Below are 24,516 nucleotides of genomic sequence, written 5' to 3'. Positions count from 1 at the left end.
TGACTTTTTTGTCACATTTTGGACGACATACGAAAGTATGACTTTTTTGTCACATTTTGGACGACATACTAACCTATGGCTTTTTTGTCACATTTTGGACGACATACTAACCTATGACTTTTTTGAGTTATTTTGGACGACATACTAACCTATGACTTTTTTGTCACATTTTGGACGACATACTAACCTATGACTTTTTTGAGTGATTTTGGACGACATACTGAAGTATGACTTTTTTGTCACATTTTGGATGACATACTAACCTATGACTTTTTTGTCACATTTTGGACGACATACTAACCTATGACTTTTTTGTCACATTTTGGACGACATACTAACCTATGACTTTTTTGTCACATTTTGGACGACATACGAAAGTATGACTTTTTTGTCACATTTTGGACGACATCTTAACCTATGACTTTTTGAGTGATTTTGGACGACATACTAACCTATGACTTTTTTGTCACATTTTGAACGACATACGAAAGTATGACTTTTTTGTCACATTTTGGACGACATACTAACCTATGGCTTTTTTGTCACATTTTGGACGACATACTAACCTATGACTTTTTTGAGTGACTTTGGACGACATACTAACCTATGACTTTTTTGTCACATTTTGGACGACATACTAACCTATGACTTTTTTGAGTGATTTTGGACGACAAACTAAAGTATGACTTTTTTGAGTTATTTTGGACGACATACTAACCTATGACTTTTTTGTCACATTTTGGACGACATACTAACCTATGACTTTTTTGAGTGATTTTGGACGACATACTAAAGTATGACTTTTTTGTCACATTTTGGACGACATACTAACCTATGACTTTTTTGTCACATTTTGGACGACATACCAACCTATGACTTTTTTGTCACATTTTGGACGACATACGAAAGTATGACTTTTTTGTCACATTTTGGACGACATACTAACCTATGACTTTTTGTCACATTTTGGACGACATACGAAAGTATGACTTTTTTGTCAAATTTTGGATGACATACTAACCTATGACGTTTTTGTCACATTTTGGACGACATACGAAAGTATGACTTTTTTGTCAAATTTTGGATGACATACTAACCTATGACGTTTTTGTCACATTTTGGACGACATACTTACCTATGACATTTGTGTCACATTTTGGACGACATACTAACCTATGACTTCTTTGTCACATTTTGGACGACATACTAACCTATGACTTTTTTGTCACATTTTGGACGACATACTAACCTATGACTTTTCTGTCACATTTTGGACGACATACGAAAGTATGACTTTTTTGGCGCATTTTGGACGACATACTAACCTATGACTTTTTTGAGTGATATTGGACGACATACGAAAGTATGACTTTTTTGTCACATTTTGGACGACATACTAACCTATGACTTTTTTGAGTGATTTTGGACGACATACTAACATATGACTTTTTTGTCACATTTTGGACGACATACTAACCTATGACTTTTTTGAGTGATTTTGGACGACATACTAACATATGACTTTTTTGTCACATTTTGGACGACATACTAACCTATGACTTTTTTGTCACATTTTGGACGACATACTAACCTATGACTTTTTTGTCACATTTTGGACGACATACAAAAGTATGACTTTTTTGTCACATTTTGGACAACATACGAAAGTATGACTTTTTTGTCACATTTTGGACGACATACTAACCTATGACTTTTTTGTCACATTTTGGACGACATACTAACCTATGACTTCTTTGTCACATTTTGGACGACATACTAACCTATGACTTTTTTGAGTGATTTTGGATGAAATACTAACCTATGACTTTTTTGTCACATTTTGGACGACATACTAACCTATGACTTTTTTGTCACATTTTGGACGACATACGAAAGTATGACTTTTTTGTCACATTTTGGACGACATACTAACCTATGACTTTTTTGTCACATTTTGGACGACATACTAACCTATGACTTTTTTGTCACATTTTGGACGACATACTAACCTATGACTTCTTTGTCACATTTTGGACGACATACTAACCTATGACTTTTTTGAGTGATTCTGGACGACATACTATACTATGACTTTTTTGTCACATTTTGGACGACATACTAACCTATGACTTTTTTGAGTGATTTTGGACGACATACTAACCTATGACTTTTTTGTCACATTTTGGACGACATACTAACCTATGAATTTTTTGTCACATTTTGGACGACATACGAAAGTATGACTTTTTTTTTCACATTTTGGACGACATCTTAATCTATGACTTTTTGAGTGATTTTGGACGACATACTAACCTATGACTTTTTTGTCACATTTTGGACGACATACGAAAGTATGACTTTTTTGTCACATTTTGGACGACATACTAACCTATGGCTTTTTTGTCACATTTTTGTCACATTTTGGACGACATACTAACCTATGACTTTTTTGAGTTATTTTGGACGACATACTAACCTATGACTTTTTTGTCACATTTTGGACGACATACTAACCTATGACTTTTTTGAGTGATTTTGGACGACATACTGAAGTATGACTTTTTTGTCACATTTTGGATGACATACTAACCTATGACTTTTTTGTCACATTTTGGACGACATACTAACCTATGACTTTTTTGTCACATTTTGGACGACATACTAACCTATGACTTTTTTGTCACATTTTGGACGACATACGAAAGTATGACTTTTTTGTCACATTTTGGACGACATCTTAACCTATGACTTTTTGAGTGATTTTGGACGACATACTAACCTATGACTTTTTTGTCACATTTTGAACGACATACGAAAGTATGACTTTTTTGTCACATTTTGGACGACATACTAACCTATGACTTTTTTGTCACATTTTGGACGACATACTAACTTACGACTTTTTTGAGTGATTCTGGACGACATACTATACTATGACTTTTTCGAGTGATTTTGGACGACATACTAACCTATGACATTTTTGTCACATTTTGGACGACATACTAACCTATGACTTTTTTGTCACATTTTGGACGACATACTAACCTATGACTTTTTTGTCACATTTTGGATGAGATACTAACCTATGACTTTTTTGAGTGATTTTGGACGACATACTATACTATGATTTTTTGTCACATTTTGGATGACTCCTCTGACCTTTCTGTGGATATGCAGCAAGTCTGTGTTTATAATAGTTAAGACATGATTTCATGACGACCCTGGTCGCAGAACAGGTTAAAGTGGCTTTCAAAAATATTTATATGTGATAAGTTAGTTTATCAACCTTCACTTGGGAAATGTGTCAAATGTTAACAATGAATTAAGTTGAAAAGAATATCTGATTAAGATTTTTTTATAGATATTTCTTCTGTGTGGAACCAGTCTTTTGGCGATGAGGCATTCACTCTATATTCTTTAAGACAAAAGAAAAACTTAAATACCAAGTAATGACATTGCAGTCGCATGGATTATGAAGTATAAGCAAAGGCATTTATAAAAAAAGAAGTTTATTCTAGGTGGAAATAAATAGCAGAGCATCAGGTTCCCTGCTATATGCACAACCACAGTGTTTGATTTTTACCTGCAGACACAGTCTAACAGTGAAAGACAACATTACAAACACATTATGTGATCTATACGTAGCATCTGGAGACTGAAGTAAACTTCACATTAACTAGATTTTATAAAGTGTCATAATGAGGCTAAAGTCTTTACAGTTTATCTCTTAAATGTTTCACCAACCACTACGTTGGTGACAAAACCTTTTTCCTTTGTTTTTGTATCTCCGTACCTCTCTGCATCAAGTCAAAATCTGAATTTTAGATTATTCTACCATGTGTTTGTTGTTAGGAAGTTGAGGAAGAATAAACTGACAGCCACAGATCATCAATTCAGACTGTCATAAAAGTTTGGGAGGACTGGTTTCTGACGAGAATCGTCCTTCAGCAGCTTGATATTATGGCATTATTATTATGTAATAACAAGAATAAGACGGACTATAATATCAGTTGTGACACTTTACCAAGCTCAGATGCACACATTTAAACAGATTACAGATAGCAACTATGTCAGAGGGATAAAACAAACGGGCTTTGACACCTTCGGCTTTACTTATTTTCATAACTCATATATTATTTTAAAGCATTTGTGCAAATCTGAAAAATATAAAATCTGTAACAAAGTCGTCCTCAGTGGGAAGTTAAATGAAGAGAAACATAACACTGTGGGTAATATAATAAAGATGATGGGATGAACCAAAAGTAATGTAATGTAAAAATCACATACAGTGAGAACAAAGACAAGGGGAGCTTTTCTGTCTTTAAAGATCCAATGTGTAACTGAATATACTGCCTAAATGTATGTTTGTGTGTATATGTATAATCACATTTCGTTTGGGCGTTTGTAGTCTCATTGCCTCTGCACAGCAGAGCTTTATTCGCACGGTCATGTTTTTTTTAAACGTGTGTATCCTTTCACATCAGAGTCAGAATTTTACTTAAAAGAACAGCGACTAAACCAACCATGCTATCCTCTCGTCTTTAGCTGTGGCTATAATCAGGTTATTATTTTTACTCTGTAAAATGACTGAGAACCAGCTCAACCTCACTAGAAGCAGATTTCTTCCAATTATGCAAATATTTTCTCTTCCAAATAATTTACTATAAGTTTTAATCTATCATATTATATGTGTGAATAGAGAGGGTGCGTTGAAATTTGCCTCTAAATCATTCCCAATTGTGTGTTGTTTGTTGCGCAAAGGCCTTACAGAATAAGCATTGTGCATGTACTATGGGCAAGGGCCTTGCTTTATGGAGGCCGCCATGGTGCTTATGGTGCTTTTCCCCTATACAGTCATGCGCGACTTGGCACAGCTCGATTCTACATGGGTTTGGGTACCAGGCATGTCGTTTTCCGGGGTCATCATAGCACGGCTGAGTGAATCTGCCGTGACGTTGTTTTATACCCGACACAAACACACAAACTAGTGACAATTAAAGAAGTTGTTTTCGGTGTACTGAATCATTAGAAACAGTTAATTAACAAGATTAGTTCAGCGCTTCCTGCACAGTCACTGAATTATAATACAGCTGAACGGGTTGTGATTCGGCTAATGTTAAATTGACCAGACTCCTTTGTTAAATGTTGACATTACACAAAGTTTCTTGCTAAATGGTGGAGATTAACATTAACAATCAGAGTAGAACCAAGCCGAGTTGTGCTAGAACTGTATAGTGGAAAAATGCTTTTTCACATTTTGAAGAAAAGCGTTACTAAGAGAAAGAAGAACTGCATTCTTCTCACTAATTCTTACACACTGGACCTTTACGTTCTCACACAATTCTCAGTGTCCCCACATCAGCAGTCAATACATATCACTTGCGTTAATATTTGTGTTACGCGGATGACAGATGCAGGTTAAATCCTGGACAGGTCATCGGTGTATCACACAGCAGACATTTACAGAGACAAACAACCATTCACACTCATATTCAAGCCAACACAGAGTCGCCGTTTCTTCAAACGTGCATGTCTTCACAGAGGAAACAGGGCGAACACATTCTTCTTTACTATCACATGTTGTTGGAAGGAACTTGTGCGAGTGTGTGTGAAAACATCATACGTGATGAGTAAGAAAGTTCATACTGACAAAGATTGAAATTCAAAAACTATGGAACATATAGAGAAATTGAGTACATTATTATTTAAAAAAAAAAAAACCCTGAATAAGAAAAAAAAACTTGCTCACTTCCAGCCGTTCATAAAATAGTTGTGGAGAACCATGGCGACGATGATTTGCTCCCGTTGCAGATATCATGTCTCATTTCGGTTTAGTTTGTTATCCTTGTTCCACATTCACTGAGTTCACATTAAGTCACATGTCCAGAAATGATGAGTTTGATCAGGTGCAACAGGAGAAATTTGGTTTCTTCCTGGGAGCGTCCAAGCTGGGCAGCGACTGATGGTGACTCTTTTGATTTAAAGCAGCATACTGTTTAACCTGCCTGTGGAGTGGAAAGGATTTACATAGCTTAAAACTTGTTACAAATACCCCTGAAAGAGAACACTGCTATTTTGGCCTCTCCAGTCAATTTTAAATTAGATTTTGATTTTTTTATATATAGTTAATGTTTAAAGCTGTGGAATTGCTGCATTTTTGTTTTCATGTCACACAGGAAGTTATGCGTTTAATGTCATGAGGAAGCACAGCAGCTAGATACAAATTTCTTTGACTACCTATCATAAAAACAATGAAACATAAATATTTTCAAAATCTTTCAAAAAACTTGTTCAAACTTAAAAAATTGATCTGGCAAATAACAAACTGAATTCATCTTTTTATACCCAAATTTGAGCCGGTAATTCTTGGCTTCTCTGAGAAGTCAGAAATGAATCAAACGTAACATTCAACCACTAAAACTAGTTTTTTTCTTTTCAGGAATGCAAGTAAATAACAATTTTTTAATGTTTTTTGAAAATTCATGGACACCAATAATAGTCATTTTGGATAAAGAGCTTCTTCATACTGGTGTATTAACCATTACAGAAACATAAACATTTTTTTTGTTAATTTAGGGCAGCTGTAGCTTTGGGTGGTGGTCTAATAAATTTGTTGAGTAAAGAAAGATGGCTGCAAATGTTTGGACTAAGGCTGAAAACTTCTAGAAGCCTCCATGAAAAGTTTCAGAATTTAATTCTACACCTACTTTGCGTCCAGTAGTTTGACTAAAACAGAATAAACACTTATTGCAACTGGGTATTGAAGGATTGGGGGTGGGTGCAGTATCAGCGAGGCATACATCATGAATAGAATTAGTCAGAATTACTCCGAATTCATCATTTGCTGGCTGTTCCACAGTGTCTTCAGTGTTTTAAGCATGAATTTGCATTGGAAACCTGGTTAGCATTAAACACACCAAGCGCTGAATGAGTTGTATTTGTTTTTCTGACGCAGTTGTAGCGTCTCACCTGGCCAGATGCAGCACAGCCTCAAGGATGTTGGAGCCATCTTTGGCACTGGTTTCACAGAACAGAGTGTTGTATGTCTGTTGGGTGAAGGAAATCAATAATCAATGCTAACCCTACAACAACGTTAATGTTACGACTTGTATTTACATCAACAAGGCAGCAGGTGTTGATTTGTAACTACCATGGCCAGTTTTTCTCCATAGCTGGTCGGAACAAAGCTGGCTCCACTTTGTCTTAGGTCACACTTGTTACCCACGAGCATGATGGGAACATCCTCTGAAGAAACATCCTGCTAATGGAAACAAAAAAAATGGACTGATATCGACAAATTAAATAATCTAGCCAAGAAATATTAGTTGTTATAATCACCACAGTGTGTATATGATGGATTCTGTCATACAACACATGATACAAGTCACACACACTGTACAGCATGCAGACATTTTTAACATGCTCATAATAAAATAGCAGAACAAAATGCTTTTTTCTAACCCACACTTACACATCTGCTGCATGTAGAGAGAGAAAAACAAGTAAGACCACTTGGTTTCAAATGCACACATCACAGCACATGTTCTTATCGCGTCTCAAATCGAACACTGAAGAAACAGAATGCTGACTTTCCCCCTTCACTTTGCTGTCATTAGTGATGGGTTGTTTTCTTGAGCAGTGTGTTACCTCAATCATGTCCACCCACTCTCTGACATTTAGAAAGCTTCTTTCACAGGTGACATCGTACAGCAGCAACACGCCGTCCGCCCGGCGGAAATAAGACTTTGCAATGCTGCGAAACCTAAGATGAGGAAGAAGACAACTGGTTCAAGACACAGGCAGCTGAAACGACTGTGGTGACTTTAGGGTTCCGCACGATTTTCAGCGGCTCATAATTTGTGAAGAATAAATAGTTAGGTTCAAAAAGATAAAAAATATAAAGAATAATATGCAAAAATAAGCTTAAAAGGTTGTATACACATATCTTTCACAGTAAGAAAGGCATCTTTTGTGAGTTTACCAGCCATTTTGCAGCTGAATGTCCATAATTCTGTAATATGTCCATTTACAGCATGGACATCAATTCATGAATGAATACAACACACCTTTCCTGTCCTGCAGTGTCCCACAGCTGTAGCAAAACAGGTTCTCCGTCTACGACGAGTGTCTTGATCTGGAAATCCACTCCTGAAGAATCACACGGATGAATCACAGTCAAAGACGACTTAAAAGACGTCACATTTTACAAAAGCAGTTTATTCACCTTACCTACTGCATGACCTCATATCACCACGTACAAAACATTCAACCATTAATCAATCAGCTCTATGAGCGGTTCAATACAAGTCTAAATGATTATTTCTATGTGAAATATTGCCAATAGGAGGTTAAATGCAAGTATGTATTACTCTGACAGACTAAAGGTGAACAGATTTGCTGTCTTTGATCCATCCAGCTCACCCAGAGTTGCACTGGAGCTTGGTGTGAATTCATTCTTGCAGAGACGCAGCAGGAAACTGGACTTTCCCACAGCAGCGTCTCCGGCCAACACGATTCTGAAAGCTCTCTCTGACGTCATGTAGCCCAGGTCGGGGCTCGCCTCGTCCTTCTGGAGAGAGAAGGGAGAAGGGAGAAGGGCAGAGGTCAAGTGGAGAAAAGGGAAAGTGAAGCACTTGCAAATGCAATTCAGGTTAAATGCATGTAGTTCTAGGAAATGGCCACTTTAGTCAAACCAAATAAATGGCTTTAGGCAGAGTTAGGCAGGATATCTCATTAGTCTTCTTTTGTGATATACTTAAATTTCATTTAGTCAGCCAGACAGGTAAATGCCCCCCTGCTGTCTGCCACCTTGTCAAGGACAGCATCCCAGGTGTGGGATAGGATGTACGCTCCCTCGTCTCGGTTGAAGACAAGGTGTCAGACGAGGCGTCAGACAGCAGGGGGCATAGTCGTCCCCTGCTGTCTGTATAAGGAACAGCTGAGCAAGACACGTCACAGCCACGTCACGTGACTCTTCTGTTGATACAGTTGACAGCCAAAACACGTCAAGGTAAACAACCTTACCTGACCTGTATGACTGTATAAATTCAATTTAAGCTCAAGGATATCTCATTGTTTATATACAAATTATGCAAGAGGAGGACACAAGTAGTATCTAGTATGTAGTCTATTTCTGTGTTTTGTCCAGAAAATTCCACTTAACACTTGTTTGTTGAAGTGACACTACTATATTTAGCTGAGCTTTTTAATTTTACTGAGCTAAGAGTCCATTTCTTGTGGTTCGCTGCTGATTCATAAATGACTATGGTAGTAACTTAGAGATGCAAATGCAAGTATAAATCTTTTGTAAAAGTCTGGAAAAACATTCAGCAATTTTTTTTTTTCCAACCCAGAGACCTCTGGGAAAGTAAGACGCAACACAACAAGTCAAGAACATACATATAAGTTTGCCAAGTGTGGCCGAAAATATGAAGTTGTAATGTTTGACAAAAATCAGCACCAGGATTTGTTATAAATGTAATAATTTGAGTTAGTTTGTCGCTCTCTTACCTGAACACTGATGGCACTGAGGGCCTTTCGTGTTGTTGGGGCAGGGGTTTTGGGGACATCGATGGATTCAGGCAGCTTCCACTCCAACGCTGAGCTACTGTCTGACCCAAACGCTGACTCACTGTCCTGTGTCTCTGCTGGCTGCGATGTAGACACACAGTGGAAGACATTATTGAAAACTGTGGCTGTGAACAGCCTGTGAAATCATTTGTTGACATTTAGTTTAGAATCCACAAAGGATTTTCTTCTCTCGTGCCACCATTCTGCTTCTGAGTGACATATGCAATTTATAATCAATATAAAGGTCACCAGAGGATAAGACATAATTAGTCAAATCAGGTCAAATTTCCATTTATCACAGAGATTTAAACCAAATTTATAGTAAGCTAATTAATGTGTAGACATTGACTACATTTACTTAATTTCTACAGATTTTAAAGCTGCAATGTGTAACCTTTGGTGAGTTCTGTTGTTGTTGCTGTTCTCTTTGGCATTTAATTCATGTTGAGCTGGACTCCCGTTTGTCTGCTTTTATGTTCTTTTATTATGCACTGTATTGTTTTAATTGTATATGTTATTTTATGTTCCCATTTTACTTATTTTTATTGACATCATTCTGTACGACACAACCTTGGTCAACCTTTAGGCCTCTTTCGTCTGAAAACGGAACGATATCACTTTTTTGCGTCCGACACCGATATCACTAATTTTAGACCATTTATCAACGTATAAAGCTGTTAACACCCATTTGTGCCGAGTCATTCCAAAGACATAATTCCCCAAATGTGTCACAAATAAACAGCCCAAACATGACTCAGCTAAAATGCCTTTGCTGATTTTTAGTTACATTTTTATAGTTTTATAAGCATGCGATATATAGGATTTTTGAATTGTATCCGATTTTACATTTTTATTGGCCTGATATCCCATCCATTGATTTTGACCGATACCAAGCTAACTATGTTTTTGCATTTCTTTCCTTTTTGTCTCACCTCATTGTCAGAGTTTTCTTCGCATTCTTCAATGATGCTGTCATTGTAGTCATCCTCCCTTGTCTTCTCCTCCCTCACTTTCTCCTCCTCCTCCTCCTCCTCATGACATTTGACCTCGTGCTCAGAGTCGTAGCCACCGTGTGAGCCTCTGAGTGTTGACAGGCCGCTGTCCATGTAGATCTCAGGCAGGCTGTCCTCCTCACACTCACTGCTGTTTCTGCGCTTCAGGCCCGGGTCACACATGGCCAAGGCCAGAGTGTCACAGCTGGGCCGACGGTTGTACGGAGAGAAATCGTCATTCAAATGGTGGCAGAACCTGAAGAAGAGATCAGGACATAATCTGTGATACATGCCACAAAATATCCACACTATAATTGTATAGTTCAGTGGTAGATACTTAAAGTAAAGTCATTTAGTTTTCTTTGTTTTTAGACACCTCTTTTTAAAGACTTTTTCAGTACAGAGTCCTCTATGGACAGATAACAGTAAAATCTATTATTCAGAGTTGAAAATCAAAACTAAACTAAATTCTTTTTTTCTTTTCTTGTGTGAGTCATAAGCTACATAAATACACTTGCATTGACTTGACTATAGGTGGCGCAGTCAAACACTGGTTGCAGGTCTCACCTGTCCATTAATGCGTGTGGTGACGTGTAACAGATGCTTTTACTTCTGCTCTTTATTTCTCCTGGTGATCCACTGTTACTAGACTGTAACACACGTTCACAATCAGTTGTTGGAAATTAACAAAAGCATTTTTTTCTTTCAAAATTAAGATTGTTCTTAGTTAAAAAAATGCAACTCCACCTTTGTGATCCTCTCCAGTGCCATCCTCAGGCCATCGTTGTTGTCGTGGAGCTTCCTGTTGGCTTTCCTGCACACACAAACTTTTTTTTTTACCCGGACAATCTTTATTTTCAAAATGAAGTCAAATCAGTAACCTGTGTGTGTGTGTGTGTGTGTGTGTGTGTGTGTGTGTGTGTGTGTGTGTGTGTGTTACTGTCTAACTCACTGCAGAATCTCAATCTGACTCTCCAGGATGTCGCGCTCATCAGCGAACTGCTGCAAGAGCTCCTCATCTCTGCAACACAACACACTTTTAGAATTTCAATTCACAAACAAATATTAACCTGCAAAGGGAGACAACATATTATATAGTATAAGCTTCCCTTTCTGCACAAAACATTAGTAATTACAAAAAACAGACTTGGCCAGTGAAACTGTACAAGTCTAACAAGCCTAATTAAAACAGACAAACAATTAATAATAGATAGACTCAATGTACGGGATTTTGTGAATGAACACTTAGTAAAAACGCAACTGTATGAAACAAATACAGTTATCTCAGTCCTCGTTTCACTAGAACTGGATTAACAAGCTGTTAAATTGTTGTCCCTTTAAAACCTTTCCTTTTGATCGATTACTATTGGTGTGTTGTATTTAAAATGTGTCAGGCAAACACTAAAAACAGTTCAGTTCAGTTCAGTTTTATATTGTTGCCTCAGTTCACCTGAGATCTGTTTTTTTTTTTTTTTTTTTCATATCCAACACAGCAGTGCACCTCCCTGGTCACTGAAAGACACTGCACCGAGCAGGAACTGTCACTTTGCTGTTGGCTCTGCTGCTTCTGTTCCTAAGTAACGCACCAACAACAAGAAGTTATTGTGTGTGTGGAGCTGCTCCAGGATATCCTGTTTCAGCTTTGCTCTCTCTCTGTCTCTGTCTCTCTCTCTGTCTCTGTCTCTGTCTCTATGACATGTACAATGGAATGCATTGTGATGAGATCACAGAGAACAAATAGTTATTATTCCTAAATGATCAAAATTAAGATGCAAAACAGTGGATGGAACCTGCTCTGCAACTTCGTTTTCAGTAATTAATTAAGTGTTAGACTTTCAAAAGTCAATAATTCAATAATTTATTATATAACAGCATCATTTTTTGTCATTATAGTTTGTTGCATTTATGAAATTACAATGTACTGCTGTTTTTACCTGTTACTATGAAACTCTAATAAGGTGGACAAAGAAAAACACTGGCATGTTTGGCCCTAATTTTGAAAACCCCAAACTATGGAGGCCTAGTTGAGGCCTTCCATTATTTGTGGTGGAAAATAAATAAAATAAAAAGTAACCTAAAAGTGGAATTTCGTCACACATATTGTTATTGTGATATCGTGATGGAATATCTTAATATAATTTTAAGCTTTTAAACTGAAAAGCTCTGGGACTTTTCTTTTCACTTGACCGGCTCCCTCCTGACCAGACGACATGCTCAGTGGCCACCAGGTCATTTGAGTTTGAGTCCTCTTCCTTATAAATAATAAATAAAGCACTATATAAATAAAATGTATTAATCTTATTATCAACCTCAATCTCCAAATAAGAGGGGTTGCCTTTGAACTGTGTTGCTTCACACAGCTAACCAGGACTGATTCTCCTCTCAACATAGATTTCACAGTAACCTGTCTTATGACCCTTTAAATTAATCTGGACATTGATCCAAACCAGTGAGACATGAACATGGCACATACAAGGAAACAAAGGCATGAACTCACCGTTCAGTGTTGATGCTGTGGTCGGTTAACTCTGTCTTCAGCATGTCCATCTCGCTGTGCAGACAGGCCACTTTGGTCTGAGATTTCAACAGCTCCTGCTTTAGACGCTGGTTATCCTGCAGAGGTGAAACACAAGAGCATAGGAATGTTAAAAGAAAATAAAGAAAATAAAATGAGAACAACGTGCATATTCAGTCTCACTCACCAGGGTTAGTTCAGTGATCTTCTTCTTCAATGCCAGCGACTCGTCTTTCACTGTGATATTATTGTATTTTTCTTCAATCTGATGATTGGACAAGTTCACATGTTTTAGAGTCATTAAAACAAAACAAAAAAGTAAATCATTTAAAAGCCTCTTCCGTGCAGCAGCCTCACTACTGGACTACATAAAGTCATGTTCTATTAAGCATCCTAATGTACATTAGCAAGAAAGCTCACAGTGACTCTAATAACATATTGTTTACGACTGCTCAAATGTACTACATTTTTCATAATGCATCTATAATCACGTTCAAATGATTCTTATCAATGTTTTTTACTTTATCTGCAGCCCCTCATATATCTCCTTCATGCACTAAAGCATTTAGGTTTCACTTTAAAAATCATACAAACAGGTGAAGGTTATTTACTCAAGTAATAACTGTGTTGTCATGGGGCCTGCAGAATAAATTAGCCCTGGTTCACGCTCCAGTGAGTGAAGTCAGTGTTTCCTTATAGAAAAAGGACTCAACTTTCCACTGACGAGCAGAGTCATGTTTTCTTTCCGACATAAGTACAGTACATATAACCTTTAAGGGCTTGTTCCTATTTAGATTTTAAAAGAAAAAGCTTCTCTCTTTAGCAGTGAAGTGTATCATGAGGCCCCGAGGGACGCTGGGACAGCACAACTGTGCATATTTATCTTTAAGACTTTGACGTGACTGTACTGTACACATGTGTGGCATATAGACGGAGATGAGAGCTTGAGAATACAAATAAACGGTTTAAAATTTGTAAACATTCTCCAAAGATTGTGCAGAAGGGCTCGATGTGAGATTCTCTAGAGACTGGACAGTCCTCAGCCAACGTCCCACTGCTTTTGCCATATGTGATCCGTATCATTTACCATCTGCATCCGCTGGATCTTACACTGAAGCTCACAAATTTCCGTTTCATAACTTCTTCGTAGCTCGCCCAGTTCAGCCTCCGTTCGCCTCTTCTCCTGCAGACAGGAACACAAACACATGGTCACAAATATATACATGTATATACATATATCTGTTAAACCTGCTCTTTTTGCTCTAACTTTGCTGCCATGACAACCATTTTCCGGGTTCCTCCCTATGTCACGTAAAGAACACATTTAAACAGCTTTAAACTATATATATATATATATATAAAAATGAAGAGATTTCGAGATTTGCGATTTGACTTTGAAACTGTAAGTTCACAGTCATTACCTGCAACCCCTATTGGACGATACCAGCTGTCAATCACACTGGTGTCTACTCATATGTCGTGTACTCATCTATTTTAGGAGCACAATTGACATAGCGATTAGCAATTGAGACCATTAAGTCCTCAGGAAAATGTTTACTGATGATATAAATTAGGTGAGACAGTTGCCCCCTGGTGACCACCACCGACCTACTTCCTAAGCCTTGAATGTCCATTTTAAATAAATTCTATGCAAACAGCCTAATCTGAGCAAAGAGCACGGCCTCTTTGTAAAGTTCTGACCCAAGTTTGGTTTACTCCTGAATTTACTGTCAGACCCCTCAGAGTGAGAGACCCATGTCACACACTGCATGTGCTCTCTCTGCAGTTATGTCACGTCTGTGACTCAATAAGCTGTGTCACATTGACCTCTGGATAATCAATAAGCGTATCAGCAACTCTGTGTGTGTCTACAAAAATAGGTGTCAGAACATGACTGTGTTCAAACAGGTGGTTTAACCCCACAAATGTGTGTGTGTGTGTGTGTGCGTGTGTACTTTTCTTTCACAAAATAAACAGCAGCTCTTGAGTCAGTGAAGTATACTTACATAAGTTCTGCCTGCCAAGATTTAAAGGCACAGTAAAAGAAAAAAAAACTGTGGTTTGCAGTTTATTGTTTTGTGTTTTCATTGAGAAACTGCCTGTGTGCATAAACTGTGCCGTCCTATCACATAGAGCACTGACAGTAAAACAAGTTTCGGCTCCTGCGAACTCTGATTAAATGCGTGGAAACCACAGGGTTGTAAAGTCCAGCTGTTCAGCAGCCGTGTCACAGTCTGGATGAGTAACGTGATATTCAGCCGCGCACGATTTGTTTGACATGAGGGAAGAGCAGCTCCAAACACTCCCTTCTTATCGCTTCGCAAACTCAAGAGAGAGAGAATGAAACAATATTTACAGTATTTAAACCAAGTTAACGTATCCATTTTAAATGGAGAAGATGGCGCTGAGTTTGTCCCCACCTGCTCGCGTGTTTTTCTCTCTGCCGCGTGAATGCGTTGGTCCATCTCCTCCTCCATCTCAGTGAGCTGCATGGACGCCTGGTCCTGTGCTCTGCGGAACATACAGAGGATAATGTCATTCCATCCATCTTTTATTAACTATACCGAGTTTCCTCTGTGTGTGGTCACAGGGTGGGAGAAAATGTAGGTGAAAATCTAAACATAAGAGCCACCGATTCGTAAAAATGGGTTTTAAGAGCAGAACATCAGACATTTTGTCACCTACCTTTGATATTCATCCTCATCATACTACATCATTATAGAACGCACATGCACGCGCGTGTGTGTGTGTGCGACTGTAAGTCTGTGTTGCTCACCGTTTGATGGCGAGCGCCAGGTTCTCCATCTCTAGGTTTTGCTGTTTGATCTCTTTGGTGAAGTTAACGATGACTCTTTCATACTGAGGAATCAGTCTGGGCTCCGTCAGACTGATGTTCTGGTACAACGTCGATGCTTGTTCGTGCCTGGAATAAAATTGGGGATTGAAATCAAGTTTTAATAATTTTGACATTTAATTAATTAAGATTTAAAAACTGAATTACTTAAACTGGTCAAGAAAAATTCAGCTGTGCTTGAATTGAATAAAACCTATGAACAAAATACATTAACAGCAGGCGGTAATAGAGGTTATGTAATGTATTTTATTTTTTAGCCTGGAAAACGTTTTTTACCTCCATAGAGTAACAAAAACATCTCAAAAGTTCAGACCCATCATTACACACGTAGAGTATTTGCTTCTGGCTGTAACAGATCCTATGTAAGACAATACAGCTTAAAGGGACAGTGACAGTGGTGCTTGTGTTTCATACAGCACACACGGTTCAGCACAGTAGCTGTTTAAAGAAGGTGAGCCAGAACACATTTTACATATGGTTTTCATGTGAACAAGGACATCAGAGAGAAACATGTCATGACCCTGTAAGATAAGGAATAATACTAACACTATATTTTGATTGGTTGTAGAGGTATAACGTGCTGTCAGACAGCCCCCTTTTTTTCCCTAGAGGTTACCCTTTTCAAAAGGATGGGTAAACTGCTGAAATGATTCAAAACACAGCTTAAAGTGAGCATTTTGTTGCTATTCTATTTTACTTTGTATTCTGTTGTGTCCCCATTCACATCAAAACAACCCATGAACTGTGTTCCAGTTCTCCTGCTGCCTCGCTCTCTCACACTGACTCTACTTAAAACCCAAACTATCCCTTAAAAGTCCCACAATTTAGATTTAGGACTACATCTCAACATGATCTCACTTTACCCTGACTGTGTCGCTCTGGAGTCACGACAGTGATAAAGTGTCCTGCGTCACAGCTTGATGGTAAAAGTACATCATGAAAGTGTCTGCTGTCTGTGTGTGTGTGTGTTTGCCTTCTAACAGGATGGACTAGCTGTATTACTAAGTATATAGACACTGTTGTCTGTCAGTCAATAACTTACAGCTTGCAGCAGCGTCACACACATTGTGACACACATATGAAATGAGCAGAAGCAGAACATATTACTGGGCTTTCTGCTTTCTTATCTATTCTGTAGTCTATTGTTTGTCTGATTGATAATAGATGTGACAGCCAAACCTTTTCGCATACTTTGCAATTTGAGCCCTTTTTCAAGCATCTTTCGGTGCACAGCCTGATCCCTTATAGTCGGCGCCTCAGTCAGCTGAGAGAACTAATGTTACTGAATAAAAAACACAGTGCACATTCACCATAATCATACAAAATAAGTATGAATAAGGAGCTAATTGATGTTGTTTGCTCATTAGGCCTGAATCTAAAAACAACAAATATTCTTTCATGAATCAGGCACTGTGTCTTATGTGCTGTGCTTTTCAGGCTGCCATGTCTCAGCTGACTGTTGTTGACTGCAATCGGTGTCAGATAAGAGGGTGTATTTCGCAGAAGGTACCACTGTGACAATCGGTGTCCCAGTGCCACCGCACAGTAGCACGAGGAGTTGTCCCATGCCAGGCCTGGGGCCAAAAGCACAAACAAACACACAAAATACAGATAAAATATAAATATATACACAAATAAGGAGACATATTGACACAGCTTGACCCAACACGGCAACTCTTATCATGGCCTAAGACAAGGAGGAAGTGCGACAGCTTCAGAAGTGGATTCTACTGTAAAATAAATACAACTCCGTGTTTGATTTGATGGGATAAATGCTTATTGTAATTAAAGGAATACTTCAACGATTTGCATTTAGCTTTGTATTACAAGAATAGGGGTAATATTTTTGAAAAATTGTGCTTCCCAACCTCAGTTTCCCCTGAGTCGAGACATATCTTCAGTCTATTTTTTGTTACATGCCCACCAGTGACAAAAATACTTACCCTATTCTAGAAATACAATGGAAAATGCAATTCGGTGAAGTATTCTTTTAAGTAGTGGGGGGGTGAATGTATACATCGAGACTGTCCTCCAACGAAACGTAGCTATAGGTTGTATGCAGGAATTATCACTAATAGGTAAGTTTTAAAAATAGGTGCCCCTAGTGGTAGTATAAATAACAGCAATCTGGTGTGTCCCTAACCTCACTAACACTTGTGCACAGTTGAGTTGAAAGTGGAAATCACTTCTAAAACTCTTCATGGGCTCCTCTTTGTATTTTCAGTGATTCCCCAACATGTTTGAGGCCGGCTCGCCTTACTAGCGCAATGTTGCTGTTGCCTCCATCCTTCTTGATGTAAAATGGATAAAAACTTCCAGTGTGCCGTGTGGGAAGACGCAAACACAGCCATGCTGAGAAGCACAGAGAGAGTTTATTTAAAGGTTTACTACAGTTTTAACACATGTTACAAATGTTTTACCTTTGCAACATGCTTCAATTACAAGTGTTTATCATTTTCTTTCAGTAAGGTAGTTTTAAACAGCACCGCGTTAACTGACATCTATCGTGGTAATTATTGCTATATAATTATTTGACAAATTCGTCGAAATAACCGTTAAATGTTACCAAAGGGACTTGACATTAGCTTTCCTAGAAGTCTCTCTACAGAAACATGTGAGAAAAATGTCTTCTCTGTTGTCTGTGGTCAAACGGATGACGACCTAATTTGTTATGAGGCAGCAGAGAAGAGCAAAGAGAGAGAACATTGAGAACATGAAATACCTACAGCAAATTACTGAAGATGACTTACTGTATATGCACTGAAAATAGAAAGATATGATTATTATTATTATTGTTATTATTATTATGGTTGTCCTAATACTGAGTGATTAACAGTATCAGACAGCCCTTCTCTCTAGAGTGTCTCACAAACTGTAAGGATAACTTTAAATCCTCTGCATGTGAAGTAGAAAAACAATCCATTAAAGAAATGGGAGGATGTTATGATAACAGAAGAATCTTCAGGCCGGATAAAAACGATCATAGTTGTTGTGAAGGGCGTTTTGCTTCACGTCTGATACAAATGGCAAACACTGCCCTACATGTAGTCAGTCTGTAGGGTTCTGGGGCACATGGACCACGAGGAGCCTGCATTAAAGCTGTAGTTCATGTATAGTGACATGTACGTATCGTATCGTATAGTGGAGGCTGAGCTGCAGGTGTGATTGAGGGAGGAGAGGAGGTTGTAGTAGTTTCCCCATAGTTTATTTTTTTAATTTCTTTAGTGCTGCAGTAAGGTTAATACAATTACTTGATTATTAATCAATTGCTAAATTAAACACCAACCATTTTGATAATCAATTAATCGGTTTGACTGTTTTTTAAAGAAGTAAAACCATTTTTCAGCTCCTTAAATGTGAATATTTTCTTTGCTCTGTGTAATCATTAAAACTGGATATTTCCTGGTTTGAGAGACACTTTATGGACCATGAACCCATTACTGGATTAATGAGAAACTAATCAACAGATTGAAATGATTATAAAAAGAATCATACGTTGCAGCATTAAACTGGGTCTGGTTCTCTGCACCAGGTTCTCTCTGTGCCACACAACATCAGTGCTAGGATATACACGCTGTATGTAAATGACTGAGATCTTGTCTGTGGCTTCAACTGAACACAGCAGTCAAACAGGTGCTACAATGCTCTTTCAATAGTCACTTGAATTGCTTCCCTTGATTAATAACTAATGGTTTAAAAATGGTGGGAACATGTCGAAAAAAGTTTCCCAAATACTAAAATCATATTTGGGTTACAGTCAAATTCAGCTTACAATCATATGAATAGAAAAGCAGAAAATCCACTCAGTGAAAAAGGTCGGGTTGGGTCATGTTTACCATATTTGCTAATTACTGGTCTCTCTTTCGCATTTAAATGAAAAGTTATGTGTCGTTTCACTTATCCAGCCTTGAATAAAATAAGTGGAACAGAAACAAATGAGCACACAGAAAAACTAGTCTGTCTGTATCTGGATTATAATGATTCCTTCAGGGGAGAAGAACTCAAGACAAACAAAGACTCACACCTTCACTTCACTGTCACAAAAACACAACATGAGTTCGAGTAGAACTGAAACCAAACCTGTGTTGTGCTGGTTCTCAAACCTTTTCCACAATCAACAGTTGACCTTGTGTGTTGTGGATTATATGGGACGACACACAATATTAATCACATTGTGATTACAAATTCGAACAGTAAATTGATCATAGTGAATATTTGCGACTACTCAATAATCTTGAGTGGGGAAAATCGTTAAGATTTCACACATGTGACTTGAAAACCATACCAGCACACACTCCTGGTGATTTATTTTGAAGAACCACAAGTGGGATCTTGCATTTTCCAGGACCTTGTTTTTCAAAATGTTTGAAATGTTTACTTAAATGCATATATATCCTTTTTTGGTTAGGCAAGTAACAATGTTAGTAGTAACATTTGTTCATGCGTTTCCACAGTGTAATGGACCTAATTATGGACATTTTCTAAATTTATAGACACAAATTAAATGCCCATTTTCATACTGATATTAGTCCGACACAGTCATCTTAGACCATTTATGAACTATGAAGCTGTTAAAAACACATTGGTGCCGAGTCATTTTTAAAGACATAATTCTCCAACTGTGTAACAAATATTGTTTTCCTAAAAAAACAGTCTGTGCATAGTGAAGCATGCGATATATATAGGATTTTTTTTGGATTGTATCGGATAATACATTTTTATCAGTCCGATATACAATGTATCGTACCGATACTGACTGATACTAATACTCATCCCTAATTTTGGAGTTAGCTGTTGACAGTCTTAACGGAATACTTGAGTAAAAGTACAAGTATCTTACCAGAAAATTACTATGGTAGAAGTTGAAGTATTTTTTTGTAATTTAAAGTAAAAGTCTTAAAGTATATGACATTGTACTTAAGTATCCAAAGTAATTTTCTGATATAAAATGTACTTAACTTTTAGAAGTAAAAGTATGTAAAGATTTGGTAGTTTAGTGGTAGGGGCGAGTTGTCTTTCAACTGGAAGGTTGTGGGTTGAATTCCTGGCTCTGCTACTGTCCTTGAGCAAGACACTTGTTGCAGTGTGTGAATGGATATGAAAGATGTGTGAATGGGTGAAAACTAGAAAATCTCTATATAAATACAGACCGTTACCAACTCTTCTTCTGATTTTATTTGGTAGTAACGAGTAACAAAGATAGTTAGAGGAAATGTCAAAGTTGCTAGAAATATAAAACACAAAGTTAAAGTAAAACACTGGCTGTTGAAATATGTGCACTCACTGTTGAACGCACTCATATTTCTCCTGATTATTCCCATACCACAGTGTTCGCGCTCACCTGGGGATGAACTTGCTCTGTTCACCTAGTCTCCCCGCGAAGTTCTCCCAGGCGGTGGACACGTCTCCCCCGTCCGACTCCATCATGTCTTCCCCGTAGCGCTCGTGGAAGCCGCTGATGAACTCCAGCAGGGTGACGGTGCCGTCCTGGTCCGCGTCCAGCTTGTCAAAAATGCGGTCCGCCTCGGCCGCGGACACTTGCAGCTCCGCGCAGATGGTGAGGAACTCGTTCCTCTCGATCCTCCCAGACTTGTCCACGTCGTAGGCGTGAAATAGCGAGCGCAGCCGGTCACGCTCCTCCGCGCTCATGCCCCCGATCACTGCGGGATGTGGCTGGCTGGGGAAAAACAGAAGGCGATTCATGGTTTAATGTGTGGGGGGGGGGGAAAGTCCAGATCGGCCTCAGGTCATCGGTACAACTCCTAATGTTGTTCTCCTAACATGTCCACACGTGTACAAAAGTTAATCCATTTTAAACAAGTAAAGTGTCCAGAAAAGACAAAAACTCCACGTCCAGTGGTTGTTGGTTTCAGACAGACAGACAGACAGACAGTCAGTGGAAGCAGCTGCTGTTTCTGCCTCAGGTAAACGGTGTGTGTGTGTGTGTGTGTGTGTGTGACTTCCCTCTCTCCTCAACAATAAAGGTCTGGGCTTGAGGCCAAAGGGAAAGTGCTTTCATTGTGTTGACAGGCTGATAGGCTGTGAAGGATTGAATGAACATTATCTAAACCAGAGAACGATACCTCTCTGCTTTATAAATATCTATTGAGATCACATTTATAATCTTCAAACCCTGTAATATGCATGTTTTTACAGGTTATATATACACACCAGGCGTGTCCAAACGTTTTTTGAATACTTTTACCTTTACTTCTAAAACTTAATGTCAAATACTTTAAGACTTTCACTTAAATAATATTATAAAAAAAGTGACTTCAACTTCTACCATTTTCTGGTAAGATACTAAAGTATCCCCTTTAGGTACTGGACACAAGACTGTATGTACACACACACGTACACGCAATGTTGCACTCACTGTCATTTACACTTCTACTTAAAACTCCCTGTGTTCACAACAGTGACATTAGAAGTTGTTTTAACTTATTTGGAAAAGGTTATACAGAGAGGAGCAGACTATATTCAAGTTCATAAACAAGTTTATAAAGTCTACTCAGCACAGCAACGTATAATAATAAGTCCTTTTAACCAGAGTCATGTGACTTAACTCGAGTCTGAGTTAAGTTTACATTATGGTTTAATGTAGGCCTCGTGTCAGTATTTTTTACATTTTACGCTCTGCAGTTTTATTTATTTTCATTAATTATATCTTTTTTTAAGAAGTGTCCAGGGTGTATCCCGCCTATCGCCCTATGTCAGCTCAGATTGGCACAGCACCCCCCACGACCCTCATGTGGAGGATAAAGCTGTAGATAATGAATGGATATCTCTTTTTAATTCAGTTGGTACAGGATCATGAAGCAGAACTGTCCAGTGTGTACCCTGCTGTAAGATGAGATTGGCACAGCACCCTCTGTGACCCTCATGTGGAGGATAAAGTGGTAGAAGATGGATGGATGGATGGATGGGACCATGAAGCAGTCCTTACATTGTATGAGTGTTACAGATAATACTCTAGCAGTTCAAAATGACCGTATTTGTGGTGGGGGGGGGGCATATTTATATGTGGAAAAAGACATGTGCAATAAAACCCTGGGCAATACGGGGTAACTGTAGGTGTGTGTTTACCTATGTGTGTGTATGTATATGTATGTATATAATATGTATATATGTGTGTATGTATGTATGTATATGCATATTTATATTTATATGTATATGTATGTATATATATATATATATATATATATATATATATACATACATATACATATAAATATAAATATGCATATACATACATACATACACACATATATACATATTATATACATACATATATATATATATATATGTGTGTGTTGTGTGTATGTGTGTATACATACATATATGTATATGTATATAGCATAGGTCACTTTCATTTTTATTTTTATTTTTATCTTATTTTATTCTATTCTATATTTTATTCTATATTTTATGGTGTTTGGTACCTAGAGAGAACCTCCCAAAGGGATTAATAAAGTCGTCTGTCTGTCTGTCTGTCTGTCTGAATATATTTAAATCAGGGACTTGAGTTGACTTGCTTGATTCTTGCAAGAATGACTCCAGACTCGCTTGAGACTAACTACACTACATCGATAAAGACACATGTGAAAATCTTTCCTACAATCTCTGAATTTATAAGAATCCAAATCTCCAACACAGAACAGCATCAAAAGAAAAATATCAAAAGTGACAGCCCTCTTACCTGGATATGACCTGCTCCTTGGTTTTTACAATTGTTTCCTCAGTGAAGGAGCACACGTCCTCTGTCTCAGTCCCGTCTTCTTCCTCTTGATGTTGTTCTTTGAAGCCAGTGATGAACTCCTCTAAGGTCACCGTACCGTCTTTGTCGATGTCAAGGCGGCTGAATAAGCCATCGGCGTCTTGAGACGGGACATGGAGCTCCTTGCAAATGGTCGAGAATTCATTTTTCTCAATTCGTCCTGAATAATCCACATCATAGGTGTGAAAGAGCACAGTCAGGTGTTTTTCCTCTTCCTCTCTAATGCCTTTGGATGATGCCATAGTTTTGGTTTTAAATCATTGAAAAAAGAAGTGACAGTTTTGGATAATGAATAACAAATAAAATTGTTATTACAAGAGCCAAAGCCTGTTCACTTTTAACTGTCCAACAAAGTGAGAATCAGAGATAGTTGGAAGCCAGCTGTTCAGTGGAAGCATCAAAAATATTTTCCTCTGTGTCTGATAATAACTCATCCATAAAAAGAAATGACCCGATCTGACTCCACTGTCTCACTTCTATAACCTCCCTCCTCCTCTTATCTAACCTCGTGCACGCTACTGACAAAGACAAAATATTCAGTGTTCTCAATTCAAAAATGGTGTTGCAAATGCTGCAAATCCATGGCTGGCATTCAAGTGGAAGAATTGCCTTTAGCAAAGTTAAGTGAGACAACAAAAAAAGTAGACCATAGTTGGGAATTTCCCTCAACAGTGGTTTGAAAATCCATTAATAACAAAGTAAAAAAAAAAAGTTCAATCAATCTCTACAGACAAAGTAAAACCCATGTGCTTTTAATTAAGCTGAACATAATTCATAATCCTGTGATACTTCATAATTATTTTGCTCC

General features: G+C 38.0%; 1 protein-coding gene across 2 annotated transcripts; it reads right to left on the bottom strand.

Annotated features, from left to right (window-relative positions):
- Nucleotides 1–3,468: 3,468 nt before the first annotated feature.
- On the bottom strand, nucleotides 3,469–24,364 carry rasef (RAS and EF-hand domain containing). Of its 2 annotated transcripts, none has more exons than XM_058636982.1 (18): nucleotides 23,631–24,364; nucleotides 21,273–21,608; nucleotides 15,854–16,000; nucleotides 15,498–15,588; nucleotides 14,165–14,260; nucleotides 13,265–13,342; nucleotides 13,060–13,175; nucleotides 11,515–11,583; nucleotides 11,310–11,376; nucleotides 11,130–11,212; nucleotides 10,503–10,818; nucleotides 9,511–9,651; nucleotides 8,422–8,569; nucleotides 8,067–8,148; nucleotides 7,648–7,762; nucleotides 7,151–7,258; nucleotides 6,970–7,046; nucleotides 3,469–6,005 (listed from the first exon to the last, which is right to left on the bottom strand). In XM_058636982.1, the coding sequence occupies exons 1-18, from the start codon at nucleotides 23,948–23,950 to the stop codon at nucleotides 5,903–5,905; spliced, it is 2,493 nt and encodes an 830-aa protein (XP_058492965.1). In that variant the 5' UTR covers nucleotides 23,951–24,364; the 3' UTR covers nucleotides 3,469–5,902. The 2 variants fall into 2 exon arrangements, with proteins under 2 accessions (XP_058492965.1, XP_058492964.1); XM_058636981.1 differs by having other exon boundaries at nucleotides 7,151–7,261; nucleotides 23,631–24,363.
- Nucleotides 24,365–24,516: the final 152 nt, after the last annotated feature.

Source organism: Solea solea, chromosome 8, assembly GCF_958295425.1.
Source record: "Solea solea chromosome 8, fSolSol10.1, whole genome shotgun sequence".
NCBI lineage: Eukaryota > Metazoa > Chordata > Actinopteri > Pleuronectiformes > Soleidae > Solea > Solea solea.
This window is presented reverse-complemented; position numbering and strand designations above follow the sequence as displayed.